The sequence below is a fragment of the Manis javanica genome, chromosome 13 (assembly GCF_040802235.1).
Source record: "Manis javanica isolate MJ-LG chromosome 13, MJ_LKY, whole genome shotgun sequence".
NCBI lineage: Eukaryota > Metazoa > Chordata > Mammalia > Pholidota > Manidae > Manis > Manis javanica.
In genome coordinates, this window is record NC_133168.1 from 97178173 (window position 1) to 97200173 (window position 22001).

The following is a 22001-nucleotide window of genomic DNA, read 5'->3' on the forward strand; positions in this document are numbered from 1 at the left end:
CCGAGGAGGGGGCTGGGGGCGGAGCTGGTGGAGGCGGGCTGGGGAGAATGTCAGGGATGCCCTGGTATTGCACATCCTAGGGAGCACCTGGGTTCATTCTGGGAGGAGGGGCTAGAGAGATCAATGGTCTCAGTACTGGTTCCAGAGTTCTGTCTCTGAGTGCCTCAGTTTACCCTCCGCCCGAGGGGGTAAGTAGGGAGATGTCAGGGACTGGGTTTCGTAATCCCTTTTTCTCTTGACCTCCCTCTCCTAATAATCCTCTTCAGGAATTCAAGGTCTCATTTTTCCCAGACATCCTCAAGAACAAACCCTGCTCCAGCTAGCCCTCCATCTGCCCTCCCGCTCATGTCACCTTCCCTCCTCGGTCAGACAAACAGAAGATGAAGACACAGGGCTCTCACTCACAGGGCCTACATCCCGCCCGCGCGCCTCCTTTCTCGGCCCCACTCAGACTGGGAAACGGAAGATCGATACACTGCGCGGCGCGGCCGCAAAGTTGGTTTCCTATTGGCCAGGGCTGCCTGAGCTGCGCCCGCCCGTCCCGCCTCGCCCACCCAGCCTGGGCGGGGCCTGCCCGCAGACCCCATCCCTCCCCCGCGGCAGCCTTAGGTCCCGTGGCCACAGGCTCGCCAGGCAGTCTTAAAGGGGCCGCGGCCATGCAGTGCTGACCACGGACTCCAGACTGGCCTGAGAACCTCCGTGTCTCAGACTGGGCTGGGGATGACGACCCGGTAGCCGTGCTCCGGAGGCGAGCTCCAGCCCATCGCGCTCGCTGCACCTGCCAAATGGCCCTCCCCACTAGTTTCGGGTGCTGTTTCTCGATTCACCATTAGGGGGAGGGACGCCCACATCACTTGACAGCGATTAATAACAATAGCTAACATTGATTTAGTGCGTAGTACATGCCAAATCTTTTACTCACCTCTGGCGTCGTCCTCGCCAAAACCCTGTAAAGTAGGTGGGACTGGCTTTCCCACTTTGCAGATGAGGATGTTAAGCCGCTCTCCCCAAACTACATGCCCAATAAGAGTCCCGGACGGGGGTGGGGGTGGAGGGGCGTCTTTTCCATTATCCAAGGATACAGCCTTAAGAGCACATTTGGTTCCCACTCAGCTTCTGCCTAGACAGGTGGGTTTTAACAGGTGCGCATCCCAAAACCAACGAGCTTTTTACAGAGGGTTTCCTCACAGATGTTTCCATTTACAGGTGGTCCTTGCAGGTGCCCTACAACATGGGGGATACAGATATTTTCCCATGGAGATTCCCCAGACAGGTGTTTCCTCTCAGATACATCCTTGACAGGTGGCTCCAATGCACATGAGCCTCTGTCTTGCTTACCCACTCCCAGAGGTACTCCAGTGCGAGTGGCCACATGCAAATGTTTTCAGATATTTCTCTCATTTGAGCTCAGTTATATGCAGACCTTCATCCAAGACTATTTCCTTCTCAAGTTATGTGTCTTCATAGAAATCCACCCAGGAATGCGTTATACAGCCTGCGTCTCTTTTACTCCTCCCCGCTGAGTGTTCCAGTAAGTATACATCCATACGGATGTGTTCCAATATAACTGGGTCCCATACAGGTGCCCTTAAATGTAGGTGTGTCTCACACAGGTATTTCCAATACATTTCCACACAGGAATTCTTCGTACAAGTGTTGTTCCTTTCACAAGTGAGCTGTGCAGATGCTTTTCCAAAACAGATACACTCTATACCAGAGCGCCTCACTCAGCTGTTTGTTATAATGCAGGTGTGTTCTATACAGCTGTTTTCCACACAGGTATGCTTCCATTCAGCTATACTCCAGACAGATGTGATTCAATGCATAGGTGCTCTTCTTACACATCCACGCAGATGTCTTCTCTACAGGTTCGCTCCCATGCAGGTGTGGACTACACAGGTGCTTTTTCATTAGAGGCTCACCATCTGGGTCAGCCCCAGGCAGGAATGCCTCATACACCGGCGTCTCTCTATCCCGTGTCTCCACCCGGGTGCGATCCTGCAGACTCGTCCGCAATAGAGGTGGGAGGTCCCTCTTACACCTGCGCGATCCAGCCCCTTTTCATGCCCTCCCATTACAGGATTGGGTTCCCGTTACAGGTGCGCCCTCAGTGCGGCCCCGCCCTCCCTTGGCTCCGCCCTCTCATCTAGGCTCAGGTGCACAAGCCGGAAGTGCCCTTCCCTCCCAGGTGAGTGACTAAACTTTCCGGGTCACGTGAGCGGGCGGGGCTGGAGTCCGACTGAGCGACCGACCCACCGACCGACCGACGCTCCGAGGGTTCGAGCGAGGGACCCGGCCCGCGAACCTGAGCGAGGTCGAAGGCCTCCGGGTGAGGTAGGGAGGCAGGTCGGCGACCCCTTCCCCTCCCCTTCTCCTCCCCTTCCTTTCTCCTCCCCTTCTCCAGTCCTGGAACGCGCCGGCCCCAGTTAATCTTTAATCTCTGACCTCCGGCGGCGGGGGCGGGGCGGGACTCCGGGGTGCCCCGCGCCGGCTGCCCCTCCCCTGGGCCTGCGCCCGGGTCCTGCCCTTCCCGCACGCCCAGGCCTTTCTCCTTCTCCAGCCCCCAGGTGCCTGGTTGCAGGTACCCCCCTCGCCCGAGATGCGGTAGGAACGCAGCACTCGAGAAGCCCGGGCCCTGGTGCCACCAGCCCGTCGCCTGTTCCCAATGGCGAGCCCGGGGCTGGGGCCGCTGCTAGCACTGGGCCTGCCACTGCTGCCGGTCCGCTGGGGCCGGGCCTGGGGGCAAAGTAGGTACCAGCGAGGGGGCGTTGGGTACCTGGGACACTGAGAGATCGAGAACTGGGGAGCGGGCAGAGAGTGCCTTGGGGGAAGTCTACAGGGTCACGGCTGGGGAGGGTTAGGAATTCGAAGTCCTTCCCTGGAGGGTGGGAGGAGGCCTGAACCTGACTCTCAGTGTGTTTGGAGTGTTTTGGGCGGACTGGGAGCTAGGAGGAGGCCTGCCTGGCGCTCTGAGCTGGGCTTGACCAGCCTGGCCATAGGTGTGGACCCTGCTTACAGTCCCATTCCAGTGTCGGGAGCCTGGGGGGAGGTGTGAGTCAGGCACTGCCTGGAAAGGCAGGATCCGCCCAGACCCTTAACGGCGCGCCGCTCGGGGAGTCTGAGGGCTGGGCTTCTGGGTACCCATCCATTATAATAGCCCCCAACAGAGCACAAAATGCAAACCGGGCTCCTCTGGGTTGGGGATGGCCCCAGCATACAGGACACCTACAGCGACTGCAGGAATGAAAGACTCAGAGGGCAGAGTTCTAACCGGGGGGCAGAGAGGTGCCAGGGCAGGTGCAGCTGCACCCAGATGGGAGGGGCCGGTGGAGATTCATTTCTCCTCTACCCCCTCCCCACAGCACCAGACCCCACTGTAAATGGCAACCACACCATTACGACCCCTGGCCCTGGCTCCTACTCCAGTGGGGCCCTGGTGAGTTGGAGGTATATGTGGGAGGATTACGGTAGGGATGTTACTCAGGAGGCCCACGTGTAGCAGGAGAGGCCCAGACTCCCAGACAGGGCAGGTGCTTGGGAGCGGGAGCCTCAGACATGGCAGGTGAGGGGAGCCTGGGAGGCCCAGGTGTCAGATAGGGATCAGGAATCCTGGGTGGCGGAGCCACAGCGCCGGAAGTGGTGGGGGTGGGGTGGGGCTAGGGTCAGGAGCTTCATATGCTTCCCAGGTGGGGATGGACAGGGTCCCCACGTTCAGGCGGGTCACACCTGTCCCCTCTCCTGCAGTCTCAAGAGGCCATCACCGCTATCATTGTGGTCTTCTCCCTCCTGGCAGCCCTGCTCCTGGCTGTGGGGCTGGCCCTGCTGGTGCGGAAGCTGCGGGAGAAACGGCAGACAGAGGGCACCTACCGGCCCAGCAGTGAGGAGCAGGTGGGTGCCCGTGCACCACCGCCCCCCAACCTCAAGCTGCCGCCGGAGGAGCGGCTCATCTGAACAGTGGGGCCCACTGCAGCCGCCGCTGCCCAGGACTGCCCCGCACCTCACATGCAGTAGCTGCCAGCGAGACACCAGCCTCTGATGGCTCAGGAGACCTGGGGGCTGAGGGGCACCTGCCGGGTGGGCTCTGAAGCACGTGCCTCTGCCTCCACCTGCAGTTGGGGGTGCCAGGGCTGGGGGTCCCCGCTTGCTGCACCATCTTCACTTGGCCAGCTGTCCTGCCCTGCCACATGGGCCAAACAATCCTCCTTTCCTTTCCTTTCAGTTCTCCCACGCAGCTGAGGCCCGGGCCCCCCAGGACCCAAAGGAGACGGTGCGGGGCTGCCTGCCCATCTAGGTCCCCTTCCTCTCTCCATCTCCTGTCATTGCTGTGTGACCTTGGGGGAAGGTGGAGCCCTCTCTGGGCAATCAAACCCACACAGTGCTTACAAATATAAGGGAAGATGGTGCTTTAAGAACTCTGTCCCTGAGGCAAGGAAGGTGGGGCTGCTCACTTTATATGTGTGTATATATATACAGATATATACACACACAGCACACATATAAAGTTGGTGGTGAGATATAAAAAAACCTTATTTGGAGCTGGGGGGGAGCAGGAATTGGCTTGGATGGAGGATATAAGTCAGGGCTCATAGGCTATTGAGAGATGAATTGTAAGGTTGCAAGGATCCTAGGGGCTGGGAGGGCTTCCAGGAAGGAAGGAGTTTTTAGCGGCACTTAGAAGCCAGGAGGAAGGTACTGGAAGGGATGGGTTTCTGAGCAGAGAGAGGGCCTCCAGATAAACTCACGGGGAAAACCAACTGTGGGCTTTTGTGGCTTTATTGAGGGACTGGGGTCTCATCCAGATCCCCAATACTTAACCTTCAAAACACTTCTTAAGCTCAGCAACTCCAGGCCGGCTCCTGACCTGGGGTTCCTGCCCAGTGCTGGCCAGCGAGGCAGGAGATCTGAGGGCTCCCAGTTCCTCGGGCTGCAGGTGAGCGTGCTCTGCTGGCAGGGCCTTGGAAGGCTGGGATCCGAGGTTCTCTGGGGAACCAGGATTCAAGCAACAATCAAGAGGTTGGGATGTCTGGGTGATGTGCAAGTTGGGCTTTGTGGGCACCAGAAGTTGGGGGCTTTCTGGAGGGCTGGGCACTGTGGAGAGCGGGGGGCAGGGGCTGTCCTGGGCTCCTGGGTTCTTGGCTGCCTTGTGGGGAGGAGAGGGATGTAGGCTTAGAGACTGGAGCTCTGTATGAGGGGACGCAGTGTCCCCATGGCTGCCGAGGTCTGCAGAGGCTGCTGAAGGCTGGGATGGAAAAACGATTTCTTGGCTAGCCTCCAAGGATGGCTGGGAAGTGGGGTCCTCTAAGGAGGTCATGGCATCCGAAGGCTGGGGTGTTTGCAGAGATGGCAGGCTGCCAGGCAGGGACAGGGAGTGGGGCTGTTCTTCATCATCTGGTTGCCACCTGGGTCTTCCGGGTATGTTAGGCTGGGCAGGGGTGGGGAGAGGGCACATTGCTGGCCTTTAGATGCTGCAGGGGAGGGCAAGTTGGATGGGCATATGGGGAGGACTGGGTCCCCTCACCAGGCTGAAGCAGCTGTCGGGGTCCCCTCTGTGGCAGCAGTTGAAGCTCTGGCTGGGCCGCAGGCTGCCTATCCTCACGGCTCCTGTGCTCAGACTGTCGAGAATCTCACCCAGCAGATCCAGTTCTTCTCCAGACCCCAGGAAGCTGCTATCCAAAGCTTCCTCTGCCCACAGGTCCGGGGTGTCGTCAGGGCTTGGAGAGGGTGTCCTGAGTGATGGTGACAGCCTCAGATATCTGCCCCAAGGCCCCCAGCCCTGGTTCCTCTGCTCTGGAGGGTCTGGAGTTTGGGGGCTAACCTCCCCATCAGTCCTGGCCTTGCACTTCCTACGTTGCCCCCTCCCCAGCCTTCGAGCCTTACCCCTTTCCCAGGGACTCAGGTCTCTCCCCCAGCCGGGTTCTGCTGGGGCGGATGGGCCGGTTCTGCAAAGGACAGTTTTGGGGTGTGGGGTGGGGCTCAGGAGCTGTAGCATTGGGCTTTCTGGAGGAGGGTAGGTGTGACGTGGGCACCAGATATTGGAGTAGGTGAGGAGGAAGGGAGATTTATGGATGGGTGGGGGGAGACTGATTAACCAGCACGGTGGTGGGGCGGGGGGGACATTCTTACCTGTCCGAAGTGCTGGGTGATAGGCAGCCGCTGCTGCAGGCAATCTGAGCGGCTAGTAAGGGTTGGGGCCCTCAGGGAGCCCCCCCTGTGCAGGCCAGAGTCCCCATCCTAGGAAGAGTGTGGGTGAGCCAGGAGCCCCACGCCTGCTGCCCCCTGGCCATTGGCCATTGGCCTTACCTTGTACATCAGAAAGCTCTGCACACCCTTCAAGCCACTCTTGGCCTACAGATGAGCCGATAAAGAATCAGACTGGAGAGAATGGACCCTGGGCATTTGAGAACTCAGCCCTTCATCCCCTAAGACAACTTCGTCTTGGCCATTGGTGTGTTTGTGCCTCGCAAATATATTTACAATTCCCCATGTACCACCTAAGAAGGCAATACAAACTCTCACCCTCTAATATAAAAGAATATTCCCAGAACAAAAGCCCTGAATGAAATGGGGAGTGTCAGAAACAGATCACAGAAATGTGTCTGTTCAAAAGCCGAGAAGAATGAAATCCAGTGGACCATTCAGAGCTGCAGAAATTGGCCTAGGAAATGTTTGGACTATGGAGAAGAAAAGGGACACAAACCAGGGTGGTAACTGCCTGAGAAGGGCTAAAGAGGTTTGCTAGCGAATCTTGGTTGTCAATTTTAAATAGAAAAAAAAAAAGCAAGGATCCTAACAAAAATAATTATGGTAAATGGAGAATAAAATTGGGAAGATGTGTTAGTGGTGAAACTGCCGGTTTGGTTCTGATAAAAATGTGGTATTAAGGTGTGTGGTCTCAGGGAGGCATGGAAATGTCCTCTGTCCCCTTGCCTTCATCCCCCTGGTAAGTGGCCTGTGTTGAGAAGCCTCACCGAGCGGTACATGTTTCTGACGGCTGGTTGGGTCTTGGCTTTGACCGAATGCAGGAGGGCACCACCGCCTTTCTGGGGGGGAGAGAATGCAATGGAAGGAGGCTTGGGCATCTGGGGTGTCCCCAGACCTCACCTCCGCACCCTGGCTCTGTGATGCTGGACAGGCCCCTTTCCCTCTCTGAGTCTGGATTCCTATTTATAAATAAGCATAATGATGATCTACCTGGGGACTGTGGTGGGGCTAAGCCAAACCAATAATGAACATTAAACAAGTGTTTGGTGTCCTTACCTTTAGGTTGTCTGCCCAAAGCTGGTAGGAACGAAGGGTGCCTAGGTAAGGAGAGGTAGTCACGGCAGGCTCAGGCTGGGGTGCTGGGAGTGGAGGGCTCCCGGGCTAGACGCAGGGCTCACCTGAGGATGCCCCGCTGCAGGTGATCGCCTGCTCAAAGAGATCTGAGAAGCCCTCTCCTGTGTTAAGCTTCTCTAGTCGGCCTTCGATGAACTGGGGTGGGGTGGGAGAAGGGTCGGAAAGTCAGACGCGGCTGTGCCCCCCTCAATACATCCGAATTCCAGGGCCAGGGAGTCCACTCACCCTGCATCCCTGGCCCCTCAGGAACCCGTCCCAGGACTCGAGTCCACCTCGCGAAGCCTGAGGTCCAGCCCTCTCCCCGCCTCCCAAGTCAGGACTTGACCTCAGAGACCCCGCCCCGGGACCCGGAAGTCGGGCTCCACCATTCCAGACCTGCCCACCTCTTAGTGACCCTAGAAGAGATCGACCTCACCTTCAGGGACCCGAGAATCCACCCCAGCACTGAAAGCCCCTGGAGTCCCGCCCATTCCTCCCCCGCCCCCCACATCCCTAGGACCCAGGAGTACCAGACCGCTTTCCCCTCCCGGGCAAATGGAGTGTGCACTCAAGACACGCCAACTCCGGAGTCCGGCACGGACCCTCACCCCCGAGCCAGGGGCCGCCCCCCTAGGGACCCAGGAACTTGGTTCCACCCCAATCTCCCCAAGGACCCAGGAGTCGGGGGTTCCCATCTTTAGGGACCCTGAAGTGGGGGGTTCCCACGGAACCGACTCCAGCCCCTCCTACAGGACCCGGGCTTCTGCGCGTCTTAGCCCCGCCACTCTGGTCCCGGCCCGGTCCTCCGGACCCTGGAGCACCTGTTTGAACAGCTGCAAGTGGACGGCCCGCCGGTGGAAGGCCTGCAGGGGCGCCCCGGGCTTCTGGGCCAAGAAGGCGTCTTCGTTGAAGGCCACAGGCTGGCCCTGGAAGAAGCACTCAAGTCCTGAGTTACCCGCGGCTCTTCTGGACCCCAGCTGCCGGCCTCCCTCCCTAGCATGCGGCAAACATCGATTGAGCGCCTGCTGTGAGCCTGATCCTGTGCAAGGCCTCATGGAGGCCTTGGGCTTTGAGGCTTTGACCCCAGAGAAATGGCAGCGCTGGAGAGCTGTGGGCAGAGGAAGGGGGCCTGACACAGGTGCTCACAGGTGACTTCTGGCCGCTGCGGGGAGGACAGACTGGGAAGCAGAGGAGTCGCAGGGGAGGATTCAGGGGGACGTGAGCGCGCTGATCCAGGTGAGCAATAACAGGGGCGAGAGAAGGGAAGGAACGGACAGATGCGGGGTGTGCTGTAAAGGCAGAGCCGAAGTTTTCGTAGAATAGTTGTGAAAACCCTGCAGGGACGGCGGGAGGGTTGAGAGTCAGCAGATCAAGTCCTGGCTGCAAAGCTCACCCCCTGTGGGCCTTCCACAAGCCCTGATTTCCTCATATGTAAAATGGGACCTAATATATCCATCTCAGAACACCACTGTGAGCATTAAATGAGATCATAGTAAAACCTAGCATTCACCGAGCGCTCACGACGTGCTAGGCACTATCCAAGGATTTTGCACATGCCCACTCACTGACACGACCCTTTGGGTGGGTACCCGCAGGATTCGTTTTACAGGTGAACACAGAGTAAGCACTCCATAAACGCTGGATATCATTACTATCAGTCTGAATCCTCAGGGACCTCCAAGGCCTCTCCGCCTGCGTCCCGGGTACTCACTGGATTGCAGGTGAGAGCTTCGCGGTATCCCCCAAAGAGCAGGGCCTGGGCTTTGAGGAACAGACGGGACACCCCTTCTCCGGGGGCCAGCGCGACCTTCCTTAGGCGCAACCTCAGCAGGGACACCTGCAGGACATGGGGGCGACCTGAGAGGGCAGGGGTGGGGCCTCCGACTCCCAGGTGTGGCAAGAGCGTGCAGGGGGTGATACCGACCACATCCGGGGGCAGCGCCTGCACGTCATCGAAGGGCGATTCCAAGGTATTGGAGTCCACGTTCATCATCACGACGTCCTCAAGGGCTTTCTCCCTCACCCTCTGCGTTGGGGAGTATAAGGGGACATGGCCGCTCAGAGCCCAAGGACTCCTGGCGAGGGGGTGGTACCTGGCGATGCAGAAGGAGGGAGACCCGTCCGCTCCCGAGGTTCGGGTCCATCTCCACTCACCTCGGCGAGACTGGTGTGCACCCCGATCAGGTAGGGCATGGGCGCGCTGCAGACGACAGAAGGGGGCAGGGTCATGCAGGCGCCGCCGGGCGGAGGGCCTCCAGGACTCCAGGACTCCTCCCCAAGCCCTGCCCCTTCCCAGCCCCGCCCCTCACCAACAGTAATCCAGCAGATGCGGCGGCAGCGTGGGGATCAGCACATGCTCCCAGCGCATGGGGTACAGGAGGGCGCAGGACGCGTGGACGCACGACGTCAGCTGGGGACGGCGGGGGGCGGGGCGCCGTGGAGTCAGGGCCGGGGCTCCTCGCTCCGTTTCCCACGTGCCCTGTCACCGGTCCCACCTCCCTCCCCATCCTCTACAGGGTAACAGGTGAAAACTCAGATCTTCTAGGAGTCACGTGAAGATCAAGAATTAGATAAATTACAATCTGTGTTGCTGGCGGAGCCAGGACTGCACGTCCCACCCTGGTTCTGTAGGGGGCGGAACTAACAGGCACCCCTTCTTGGACCCCACCCTAGGGATGGAGACTCGACTCAGCCCAGTGATTTCACCTCCAAAGAGGCGGGGCTAGAATTAAGCCCCCCTTGGTCACGCCCCTAGAGGTGGAGCCATGACGACCCCACCCCTAGACTTCAGCTCCCTTGACCCCCGCTGCCCGCCCGGCTGCCCCGCCTCACGGTGCTCAGCTTGCTGGCGAAGATGAGGACCCTCCGCTCCGCCAGCAGCGCGGCGAACAGCCCCACGATGTTCTCGTCTGTCACCGCCACAACCAGCTCCGTCAAGTTCCTCTGAGGACCAGAGAGGAGCGCTGGGCGCGAGGGACCACGGGACCCGATCGCCCCCTGTCTCCAGAGCTCCCTCCCAGCGGTCCACTCACATTCTCAGGAATGGATGGCAGGCGGCCGGAGTCGGGGGCCACGAAGCAGGAAAGCTGCGGGGGTGTTGGCAGGGGGAACCGATCAGTGGGGGGTTGACCTCACCTGGATGGTCACACCTTCCGGGGTCCCCAGCTCCGCTCACCGGCCTGCTGTTCCCGGGGCCAGGGAGCGGGACGCCACGCGCACTGCAGATCAGCACCCCGCTGCCCTGGGGGACAGGTGTAGCTGTGTGGTTCCCAGGGCTGGGGGGCAGCCCCGCCATGCACCTGAGGTCCGGCGCCAGGGGAGTGGCGACTACTCACCAGCTCCACCGAGGCCTGGGGCCCCGGCAGGGGCTGCTGCAACAGATTTAGAAGAAGTTCCTCCACCTCCGAGACCTGCGTGGAGGTGGGGTATCTGAGTCAGATCGTAGGTTGGGCATTCCCAGGGCCTTAACTCAGACTAGGTGGTCTGAGAGGGGCCAAGGGGCTCAGGTCAGGCCTGGGGGTTCAGAGCTAGGCTGGGGTCTTGGTGGGATGCGGGCTGGGATTACGGTGGATATGAGAGGGGGGTGGTCTCACTTGGTCCTGGGCCAGGAGGTCCCCTACTGTGTTCAGTAGCTTGTAGAACACCTCGAACCAAGGCAGATGGCTGTGGAGACAGGATGTGGGTTCCATGAAGCACCTCTAGGCTTCGCCCCTTCCCGTTTCACCCATAGGCCCCATTTCCCATACCTGAGGATGCAGAGGCAACTGTGGGCACCAGCCCTCAGGCGGCAGAAACCAAATCTGCGGGTGCCAGTCAGGTCGGTGAGGGTGAAGGTGAAATGCTGGACAGCAGGGCTGGGGGGCTCCCTGGAGGTGGGAAAGGCTCTCAGAGCCCCAGGGTTCCCAGCTCTCTGACCTCCCCCATACTTCCCAAAATGCCCCTAGTACTGTGTCCACCAGTCTCAGGCCCTGGGTATTTTGGGCCCTGGTTGTCAGGGTCCCTGAGTGCCTGAATCCCTGGGTCCCTGGGTGTTTGAATCCTGGGGGCCCTGAGAGTCTGTGATCCTGGGTCCCCAGATACCTGCTTCCTTCCATACCTTAACACATCAAAAGGGAAGCAGAATCTAGGCACCATCAGCATAGCTTCCTGGGGGTGGAGAGAAGACACACTGCTTGGCCACTCAGGTTGACCGCAGCCCTGAATTCCCAGTGCAAAGCAGAGAGTCCCCTCCCCCAGAGGGACTGGCCCCTGGCTCCAGGTGGGCAAAGGGCCAGCCCACATACCTGGTCCCTGAAGTCTGGGGGGAACTGCCGCAGGATAGGGGGATCTGCAGGGAGATCAGGCTTCCAAGTTCAGGGCCCCAGGCCCACCCTCCATCTCCCCACCCCCACCTGCTGCTCCCTACTCACCCTCCTGCAGGGAGGCAGGGCAGGCGGCTTCGAAGAACCAATCAAACATGGCAGGGGGATCACCTCTGTGGGACAGGAATAGGCAGAGTGGGTCCAAGAGCTGGCTTCTCTGTGTGCGGTTGGTCTGCGACTTTGTACATGTGATTGTGTGTGCACATGTGACCGGTGTGATTGTGTGTACATGAGCCTGAGAATTTGTGGCAGTGAGTGTGTAGGTCATGTGATGCTGTGTGAACAACAGTGTTGATTGTGTGTGCATGTCCTGTGTGAGCATGCAGGGGTGTGTGTACATATGTGCCTTGTGCAAGCGTGTGTGTGTGTGTCTATTCCCATCCCGTGTCTGCCCGAGAGGATGGAGCTGCCAGTGCATGTGTCCGGTAGGGGGCTGCTCGGCACGAGGGTGAATTGCATCCAGGATTTCTTGCATGGCTGTGAGTGTGGCGTTGTAAATGGTTGAACATCCCTGTGGTCTTGAAAGCAAGAATCCATCTCCCTGAGGCTTCATGGGGCCCCAGGGAATGACCCCCACTTTCTTGTCTGAGAAAGGGGGCAGCGTGCCCTGGTACTTCTCTTCCCTCCTCTCTGTCCCCTCCTCCTCCGCCCACTACAAAGGGGATGCTGGGACTTGGGCTCAGGGAGGGACACAGAAAGACCTGCGGGGTGCAGAGAAGGGGATGAAGTCCCCAGCGTGGGAACTCCCAGCATGACGCCCTCACGCTGACACAGTCCACACGGCCCTCACACACATGGACACACATGGTCCCCTTCCCCCACAGACCCCTGGAAGCCATGTTCCCCATCACTGAGATACACCAAGAGGTGCACAGTCGAGAGTTTCAAACTGAGACAAACGGAGCCAGAAAGAGAGACTGAAAGACGGAGGGGGGGCCAAGAGCAGCCCAAGTGTTTCTGAGATCAGAGTCCATGCTGCAGGCCAGCTGGGCATCCAGCCCCATTCCAGCCACCTGCCCCTGAGGCTCATGGTCCCTCCCGGGCCTGCCCCAGCCCAGCTCCCCTTGGCCCCCTTACAGGCCTGGTCTGGAGCTCTCCATCCAGATGATGGGGGAGGGCACAGCTCTTACTCAGCTCTGGATCCCATGGTCCCTGCTGGGCCGGCCCGGCGGGGCCCTTCCCCAGGGGTCCTGGGGGCCTGTGCTTGTGCAGGGCTGGGCCCTGAGCTGGCTCAGCTTCCTGTGTGGCCGAGAGAGGAAGTTTAACGGGTGACGTCCCCAGAGGGCGGCCTCTGCCCCCACCCACTGTGAGAGACCCAGGCATCCTGCCTCCTAGCCTTACCCAAGATGGGTGGACAATAGGTGGTGTTGGCTCAGGGACCAGACCCCCAAACCCTGGCCCTGCCAGGCCAGGCCACATCTGAACCCCACCATCACACCCAAGCCCTCCCTTCTCTGCGACTGCTAAGGATTCAGTTTGCCTCAAACGCTTCCTCTTTCCCCCCATTCTTCTTTCCTTTGGTCCATTGGCACAGGCCATTTCCTGTAGGACCAGCAGGGGGAGCCTGGTCAGGCAGTGGACACGGTCCACTGCTGAAGAGGTGGACAGACAGCAGTCAGAACACAAGGACAGACACACAGACATACACATAGCCAGGAAGTGGCTGACACAGAATAGTCAGACAGCAGACATACGTGGAGAGACACCATGTCATACAGGCAGAAGGTAGTCACAGGCAAAACCCAACAAGTGCAGAGGGACAGCACACACACACAGTGGTCCTTGTCCACCCAGGTGATAGAAGCAGAGAGGCAGCACCCAGCAAAGAGTTCCAGAGATTACAGACGGGACACACATGCAGAGACCGCCACCATCAGTACCAGCAGGATAACAGAGAAATAAGACTGCTGTGAGACAGGAATGCATAGAGAACATAGAGCTGTAACAGACAGACACAAGGCAGGTTCACAGCCAGACAGTCACACATCCAGAGACATAGCCAGGCACACCCAATCAGAGTCACAGACTCAGAGGCAGAATGCTCAGTGGACAGATGTTAGGTTGAAACACAAGGATATGCAGACACCCTTCCAGACACAGTGGCAGAACACAAGGGAGGTACTCGTGGTCACATATGTGCACATAAAATCCCAGACTCAGACATTGCAAATGCATGAGAGTCTGCAAGATTATCAGCCTCCTGCGAGACACTGAGGATGTCTTTGGATCTAGGTGCACATTTGCACGAATCCACCTGCCTGGAATGTCCTAGGTTATCTGGGGGTGCACGTGTGTGTCTATGTGCCTGTGGAATTTGTGTCTAGTCCATCAGACTGTGCAAACATGCAGATGACTGGGTATTCTCATTTATATGCAGGTCCCCATACGACTGTGGGTGCAAGATCTTTCCACACCAAGGAGGGGGATGAGCAAGCATACAAGCAGGTGCACACACACACACACATCTCCAAAGCCTCTCTACTCTCTAGAGGTGAAGTTTATATCCCATCCCCTTGAACCTGGACAAGGCTTTGTGACCACCATCGATTAGGAGTCCAGAGAACACTATGTGACTTCTGAAGCCAGTCAGAAAAATGCACAGCATTCTGCCTTGCTCTCCTGGGATGTTTGCCCTTGGGGAACCCAGCCACCTTGCTGTGAGAAAGCCCAGACTATGGAGAGGGACTGATGCCCTTCTTTTAACCTGCCCGCTGCTGAGTCCCCAGCCAGTAGTTGGCATCAACACAGCAGCCATTTGAGTGAGCCACCTTAAATATAGACCGTGGCCTCCAGGTAAGATCTTCTGGCTGGTGTCCTAGGGACCTGAGATGAGCTGCCCTGCCACTCTCTGCCCAAAGTGCAACTTTGGGAGCAAAATAGCTATTACTTTAAGCCCCTAAATTTGTTACACAGCAGAAGCTAACTAATACACTTTGTCTCTCTAAACCTTGGTTTGAAAGGGAATAAAAGCTCAGACCTTAGAGGGTTGGTGTGAGGGTTACATGTGACATGGCATGTGCTAGGCCCTCACAGTGCTCCATCTGACTGTTAGCAACTTCAGCCCCTCCACTGCCAGCCCTAGGCAGCCAACTCCCCAGAATCCTTCCCTACAGATTCCCTGCTTTACACACTCGCACATGCGCTCCCCCACCCTACCCCCGGACTGACAGGAGCTCCATTGTCAGGCACCCACTCCGAGCCACGCACTGTGCCCACAAGATCTTGAATCCTCACAAACGTCCATCCCTGAAGTGGGCACGCGGGGATAGTGGCAGAAAAACGTGATCCCGTGTTATAGGCGCGAAAGTCAAGGCTTCAGAGGGCGTGGCTTATTCAACATCAGTTAGTCGAGTGGCACAGCCTGATCCGTCTGACTCTGGAATGTCCACCCCTCTCTCCCCCACCCCAGATTGATGTCCCTTCAGAGCCTACCTCCAACCCACACGTAGGAGCCCTTGCTCTCCAGCCCTCCTCCCACAGGGAGGTCAAAAAGGCACTCAGCAGAAACATGGCAGGACAATAATTTACTTATGGAGGCGGAGGCGGGTGGGGAGGGTTGGGGTGCAGCCCTTTGCCCACATGCTCTAGGGCTTCTTCCTCAGGAGTTGCCATCCACTACCCCAGGAAATCAGAGTGGGTGAGAGCTGAGGGGGTGAGTTCAGGAAAGAAACGGGGGCTCACGGGAGTCAGAGGGCAGGCGGGGCTCATGGGGTCACAAGTGAGACGAGGACGGAAGTTAAGGGAGGCCCAGAGGGAAGAACCAAAAGTGAACTGGGCTTGCAGGTCTGGGGAGGCAATGGGGTTTGTGGGCGGGGCCAAAGGTGAAGAAGTCAGGGGTGAAGGAGAGCTCATGGAGCTAAAGGTGGGGCTCTCAGGGTCAGAGGTGAAACAGGGCCCATGGGCGAGTCGAAGCTGGAAGAGCTTAAGGGAGTCAGAGGTAAAGTGGGGCTCCAGGGTCAAAAGTTGGCTGGGGTCCGAAGTGAAGTGAGGTTCACTGGATTCTCAGGTATATTAGGATCAAGATGAAGTGAAGGCTGTGGGGTTAGCAGGGCAGAGGTGAGTCACGCTTGGAGAAGAAGTGTTGCCGAAGGTTTGGGGGTCTCTCTAAGGGGTCAAAGGTCAGCAGGCAAGGCGGGGTGCATACACGAGGCGAACCAAACGGCCCTAGGCCACCTCCTCCTCTGCCTCCTCCTCGAACTCGCCCTCCTCGGCCGTGGCGTCCTGGTACTGCTGGTACTCGGACACCAGGTCGTTCATGTTGCTCTCGGCCTCGGTGAACTCCATCTCGTCCATGCCCTCACCCGTGTACCAGTGCAGGAAGGCCTTGCGCCGGAACATGGCCGTGAACTGCTCCGAGATGCGCTTGAACAGCTCCTGGATGGCCGTGCTGTTGCCGATGAAGGTGGAGGACATCTTGAGCCCACGGGGCGGGATGTCGCACACGGCCGTCTTCACGTTGTTGGGGATCCACTCCACGAAGTAGCTGCTGTTCTTGCTCTGCACGCTCAGCATCTGCTCGTCCACCTCCTTCATGGACATGCGGCCTCGGAACACCGCGGCCACCGTCAGGTAGCGGCCGTGGCGGGGGTCGCAGGCAGCCATCATGTTCTTGGCATCGAACATCTGCTGGGTGAGCTCCGGCACCGTCAGGGCACGGTACTGCTGGCTACCCCGGCTGGTGAGTGGGGCGAAGCCGGGCATGAAGAAGTGCAGGCGGGGGAAGGGCACCATGTTCACGGCCAGCTTGCGCAGGTCGGCGTTGAGCTGGCCCGGGAAGCGCAGGCAGGTGGTCACCCCGCTCATGGTGGCCGACACCAGGTGGTTGAGGTCCCCGTAGGTCGGTGTGGTCAGCTTGAGGGTGCGGAAGCAGATGTCGTAGAGTGCCTCGTTGTCGATGCAGTAGGTCTCGTCGGTGTTTTCCACCAGCTGGTGCACGGACAGCGTGGCGTTGTAGGGCTCCACCACCGTGTCGGACACCTTGGGCGAGGGCACCACGCTGAATGTGTTCATGATCCTATCTGGGAACTCCTCGCGGATCTTGCTGATGAGCAGCGTGCCCATCCCGGACCCGGTGCCCCCGCCCAGCGAATGGGTCAGTTGGAAGCCCTGCAGGCAGTCGCAGCTCTCCGCTTCCTTCCGGACCACGTCCAGGACGGCGTCCACCAGCTCGGCGCCCTCCGTGTAGTGGCCCTTGGCCCAGTTGTTGCCGGCTCCGGACTGGCCTGGAGGAGGGGACACGTGGGCAGGTGTGAGGGGACAGCTCACCCTCAGTCCCACCCTCAGCCATCCTACTAGTAGAATAATAATAAAAAAATTAATTTATCATTACTACTGTTAATTGTTCTCACTGCTTTGTTCTTTGCTGCCCTTCACCCAGCAGCCAGAAGGTGTTGTCCTTCTGCTACCATTCCTGGGGACCTATTGTGCGCCATACCCACATAGGAGCTGAATACCTGCACAGACCAGAGAGGGGAAGTCACTTGTCCAAGGTCATCCAGCTTATCCTGCCAATCCCTAGACCCTAGACTCTGTTAAAACCTAAAACAAATTATGCTCCGCCTTTCATCAAAATCATCTCACCAGGGCTCAAAACCAGTCCCATCTTGAATAAAAGCCCAAATCCTCCCTGAGGCCCAGGAGGTCCTGCACAACCTGCCCTGTCCCCTCCCTGCACTTCCCTCCTCCCTCTTGCTTTCTCTGCTCCAGCCACATGGGCCTCCTCACTGCTCCTCCCACACACTAGGCCTGGTGCTGCCCCAGGGCCTTTGCATATGTTGTTCCTTCTGCGCCCCCCCCCACCAGGTACCCACATGACTGCCTTACCTTCAGGGCTCTGAGTAAGGTTTTTGTTTACTCACCTCAGAATAAACAAGATTTGAGCCAGGCAGTCTGGCTCCTGGGTCTTATCAACCCTCTCTCCCACAAAGTCTCCCAGAGGCCATACAATCTCTTGACCAGACTGGAGCAGCCCATGGTCGTCTTAGAATTCCCCACATCCTTTGGCCAAACTCGTGTTGTCCTTCTACTACCATTCCTGCGGACCTATTATGCGCCATACCCACACAGAAGCTGAATCTTTGCACAGACCAGAGAGGGTAAGTCACTTGTCCAAGGTCATACAGCTTATCCTGTCAATCCCTAGACCCTAGACTCTAAACCATAACCCTGCCCTGAGGAGAAGTGCCTCGGGTGCTGGGAGTGGGTGGAGCCTGGGGTCTGAGACCAGGTGGGGGTGTGCAGCCAGGAGGCACCAGGAAAAGCTTCCTAGAAGGATGTTCACAGAGTGTACACCCCTTCAATGTGAGTGCTACCAATGTGCCCTTTGTCTCTGCATATGCTGTTCCCTCGGTCTGACAAATCTCTCCTCCCTTCCACCCCCCTTGTCAGCCCACCTACTCACCTTTTAGGCTGCAGATATTCATAATGAAAACAACAAGAGATGCTAAATTCCTTTGTGCAAGTCATGCTTGTGCAAGAGCCTAAGTCCTTTACACAGATGAATGGCTTTAAACCTCATAATCCTGAAATATGGGTCTTTTTATAATCCGTTTTAAAGACCAGGAGACTGAGGCATGGAGACCAAGGAGCCCGTTCACAATCCCCGAGCCCACTCCATCTGTGGCTGAATTTTACTTATTCTCTTCCCTGTTGCCCATGTCCCTCTACGAGGATGTCAGCTCCAGTGGGGCAGAGAACCCTGCCTGCATTGTTCTCAGCATCTGGGAATACAGTAGAGCCTGGCATGCAGATTTTCTGTATTTGTGGAATGCATGAAATGCCAGAGCTGGTATTTTCATCCAGGTAGTCTGGCTGAGGTCCCTACTGTTAAGTTAAAATGTCACTTCCTTCAGGAAGCCTTCCCTAACCCCCACCTTGTAACAGATGCCTCCCCTGGGCTCCCACAATGACCCATGTGTTTCTGCATACAGCCCTGACTGCCCTGTCTGCCTCCCCCACTGGGATGCGGGGCCCTGTGGTCACTGCTGGGCATCTGATGCTAAGGTGGAGAATTTCCACCAGGTATTGGGAAGTGAAAGGAATGAGGGAGATTCCCATGCCCGCAACTCACCAAACACGAAGTTGTCTGGCCGGAAGATCTGGCCAAAGGGGCCAGAGCGGACCGAGTCCATGGTGCCGGGCTCCAGGTCCACCAGCACGGCTCTGGGAACATAATTTCCTCCTGCAGTGAAGCAGATGGAGGGCGGCTGGAGTGAGTGCCAGGACATCCTGTCCCCTCCCAGCCTCCCCCACTCCTGCAGGTGCCCTCTGCGCCCTACCTGTGGCCTCATTGTAGTACACATTGATCCTCTCCAGCTGCAAGTCACTGTCCCCATGGTATGTGCCCGTCGGGTCGATGCCATGCTCATCACTGATCACCTCCCAAAACTACAGGGGCGTTGGCAGTAAGGATAGAGAAGGGGATGGTGAGGGGCCTGCCCCTACTGCTGCCTCCTGGGCCCAGGACCCCAGCCACCTCCCCACCTGCCACCTGCCCCCAGCAACATGAATGGGAGACCTAGAGGCATGGTGGGCAGGCAAGGATGAAGCAGCATGAGGCACGCAGTGGGGGTGGGGTGAAGCACAGTCACCACCCCAGCCTAGCCTGCTGGTGTCAGCCCGCTCCGGCTGCAGCTGCGGGGAGGGGCGAAGTCTCTTTGTGCGTGTGGAGGGGACAGTGGGCCAGCTGTGCAGCCAGCTGTGGCCAGCGGATAGTAGGCTGGGCCCCACTGCCATCGGCCTCTTTGTTCCCAGTCTGGCCCTACCCTTGCGCCCCTCCCCCACCGTCCCTGGGGCGGGGGCTGGCTTCCTGCGGACCCTGGCCCCAAAAGTCCCAATGTGGGGAGCTCCGCGGGGCTCGCGGGCCCCGCTGCATCCTGTCGGCCGCCCCCCGGGGCCCGTCCCGCGCACCTTCGCCCCGATCTGGTTGCCGCACTGGCCGGCCTGCAGGTGCACGATCTCCCGCATGGCAGTGGCACGGAGGACTGACGCGGCGGCGGCGCTGAAGCTGTGAGCTGCGGCGCGGGTGGGAGGTGACGCGGCGGCGGCGGCGAAGCACGGTCCCTGCGCCCTGGGGGCGCCTCTATATGAGCGGGCGGGGCCCGCGTCACCGCCGGTCACCGCCCCGCCCCGCCCCCTGGCCCCGCCCCTGCAGGGAGGGCATAGGGGTGGAGGGGTCTCCCTCCCCAGCGGTTTGGAGACCCCCCGGAGGCACGTGCGGCCCCACCCCGAGGGGAAGGGGTGAGGCCCCTCGGGTGCCGTCAGTGCCATCTGCTCCCGCCTCAAGCCGGTCCAGAGGTGGGACGGGAGGCAGGGAGAGCCGGCCTCTCCCCAACGCCCTTCCCTGCCTCGGTTTCTCGGCCCGCAGCCTCAGGTTCATTCCATTTAGGCCTCATTCGCCAGACCTTGCATTAACTTGGGGCGGAGGTGGGGGGCGCTCCTAGCGGGGTGCTCCAGGGTAGCGGTTTGGCAGAGGGGGCGGTGGGGTTCTGGAGACTTGCCTTGAAGCTGCGTAATAAATAAAACCTTGATTTCCCTCCGGTGTTCGGGGATGCTCTGGAAGCTGCTGGAGGTTGGGGGTGTGTGTGCTGTGGGCCTCCCCTGGTCAGCTGTGTGGGGCTCTGGGTCTGTGGCAGATGGGGTCACCTCTGGCCTTGCTTGGGGTCGAACATCAAGGAGGAAGATTTACAGCTGGATTACATATTGGGGGGGATAGAGAGCTCCCCCCAGATCAGCACCTTTGTGCTGGGTGTTAACAATGTACAACGAGTCACAGCCCCACCTTCGCCTTTATTAGTTGTGTGACCTTGCATGGGCCACTCCGCCTCTCTGGGGTGGAATTCCTCATCTCCCAGATGGGGTCATCAAGAATGCCTTCCCTCTTGGGTGGTGAGGAGGGTGCAGCGAGGTGGCCCCAGTCTCCCCTGCACAGAGTAAACGACACATTGTAGCAGTTAGTATTAGTTATTATCAGGGGCTGCACTAGACTTCTGTGCTGCCCCGAGTTGAAGGCCAGACCTCTTGGGGCCACTCCTCCTCATGTGTTGGCATTTCTTGATTTTTTTAAATATATCAAGAATCATAAAAAACATAAAAATGGAAGTGGCCCTCCTGGGAGGGGTTGATTTGGGCTCAGTCACCCAAAATGGGTTTTCCTGTGTCATCCCACTAGGCAAGGGCTGATTTAGGGTGTGGACTGAGCCCCGGAGAGGCTCCCTGACTTAGCCCACCTGGGAACTGACCTCAGTCGGAGCATCACCATGACAGTCCTCAGGAACAGGGGCAGAGGTGGGGCGGGGGGAGGGAATGGGGAGCACGGGCAGCCTTCTGACACCTGGGCCTGCTGGGACCCGGCATTGCCTGAGATGGAGACATGCCAGAGATACAGAAAGCATGTAGGAATGCAGCGGGGGAGGGTTTGGGGGGAGGGGTCTGATGTCACCTCACCCCATGGTTTCCCCATTCCCAAGCTGACCTCTCCTGGGCTCCTCTCCTAGGTAGTCAAGTGCCAGGTGGGCCCACAGCTTGCAGGTAAGCAGACCCTCTCTGGTACCACAGTGTCACCTCCCACCCAGCAGGCCATCAAGGCTCCTTGCAGGAATCAGAAGACTGTGTCAGGGGGGTGGTGCCAACAGGCCAAGACCTGGCCCTGTAGCCAGTGAACAGAGCCAGGGACAAGAACAGGAGCTGGATGGTGGGCTGGGAGAACCGGGTGTCCTGTCCCTAGGAGATGGCTTGCATAAAGATGGCCTGCTGCACACAGGCAGCTCCTTAAAGCCCCCTAGAGGAATTCCACCCCGGGGCTGTGCTACTGTGCCTACCTGTCTGTCCAGTCCCAGGCAGCCACGAGGTCAGGCAGGACAATCTACCTTGCCACTTTTGTATGGAAATGGATTTCAGCATCTGAAGAGGGTACTGGCTGTGGCCCGGAAGCATCGCTGTGAAAGAGCTCAGAGTTGGAGGGAGGGTTCCCTAAGCAGTTAGGTGGGTCCCTATGGCAGGCTCATACTGTGCCCAGTTCTGCCAGTGTCAGAATGCCAATCAAACCAGGTCAGCCTTACCAGGAAGTCCTCAAAAAGTAGGCGCTGTGGCTCCTAGCTTTGAGATGGAAAACAGAACAACAACAAAAAAAAATCCCGTTTTTAAACACCAGGTTAATTTACCTCCTTGGTATGAACGGAACAGGAAGTGGCTGTTGTCCATTGAGGCAGAAAGCAGGCATCAGCACTTGGGGAACACTCACGAGGTGGGGGAATTCCTGGAGACCCAGAACATTCTGCTCGTTAATTCTGCGGTCTGCAAAACCAGGGAAAGGCCCACCTCCTCGTT

General features: G+C 58.4%; 3 protein-coding genes across 7 annotated transcripts; 1 reads left to right on the forward strand and 2 right to left on the reverse strand.

The window, feature by feature from the left end:
• The first annotated feature begins 2179 nt into the window (after positions 1 to 2179).
• On the forward strand, positions 2180 to 8193 carry CRB3 (crumbs cell polarity complex component 3). Of its 2 annotated transcripts, none has more exons than XM_037018165.2 (5): positions 2180 to 2334; positions 2561 to 2747; positions 3363 to 3436; positions 3745 to 3888; positions 8067 to 8193. In XM_037018165.2, the coding sequence occupies exons 2-5, from the start codon at positions 2666 to 2668 to the stop codon at positions 8088 to 8090; spliced, it is 324 nt and encodes a 107-aa protein (XP_036874060.1). In that variant the 5' UTR covers positions 2180 to 2334; positions 2561 to 2665; the 3' UTR covers positions 8091 to 8193. The 2 variants fall into 2 exon arrangements, with proteins under 2 accessions (XP_036874060.1, XP_017530271.1); XM_017674782.3 differs by lacking the exon at positions 8067 to 8193 and adding an exon at positions 4220 to 4754.
• Positions 4756 to 13632, reverse strand: DENND1C (DENN domain containing 1C). Of its 4 annotated transcripts, none has more exons than XM_017674778.3 (23): positions 12806 to 13632; positions 11724 to 11788; positions 11598 to 11641; positions 11411 to 11460; positions 11061 to 11180; positions 10908 to 10977; positions 10650 to 10724; positions 10490 to 10555; positions 10347 to 10400; positions 10147 to 10257; positions 9624 to 9724; positions 9469 to 9514; positions 9239 to 9340; positions 9026 to 9151; positions 8136 to 8240; positions 7380 to 7470; positions 7258 to 7298; positions 6969 to 7040; positions 6301 to 6345; positions 6124 to 6231; positions 5878 to 5939; positions 5519 to 5726; positions 4756 to 5422 (listed from the first exon to the last, which is right to left on the reverse strand). In XM_017674778.3, the coding sequence occupies exons 1-23, from the start codon at positions 12820 to 12822 to the stop codon at positions 4811 to 4813; spliced, it is 2391 nt and encodes a 796-aa protein (XP_017530267.3). In that variant the 5' UTR covers positions 12823 to 13632; the 3' UTR covers positions 4756 to 4810. The 4 variants fall into 4 exon arrangements, with proteins under 4 accessions (XP_017530267.3, XP_017530266.3, XP_036874052.2 ...); XM_017674777.3 differs by having other exon boundaries at positions 12753 to 13630; XM_037018157.2 differs by lacking the exon at positions 10490 to 10555 and having other exon boundaries at positions 12753 to 13631.
• A 1548-nt stretch (positions 13633 to 15180) lies between these two features.
• TUBB4A (tubulin beta 4A class IVa) lies at positions 15181 to 19768 on the reverse strand. The gene is made up of 4 exons (XM_017674779.3): positions 19584 to 19768; positions 18953 to 19061; positions 18745 to 18855; positions 15181 to 16897 (listed from the first exon to the last, which is right to left on the reverse strand). Exons 1-4 carry the CDS (start codon positions 19638 to 19640, stop codon positions 15840 to 15842), a joined length of 1335 nt encoding a protein of 444 aa, XP_017530268.2. The 5' UTR covers positions 19641 to 19768; the 3' UTR covers positions 15181 to 15839.
• Positions 19769 to 22001: the final 2233 nt, after the last annotated feature.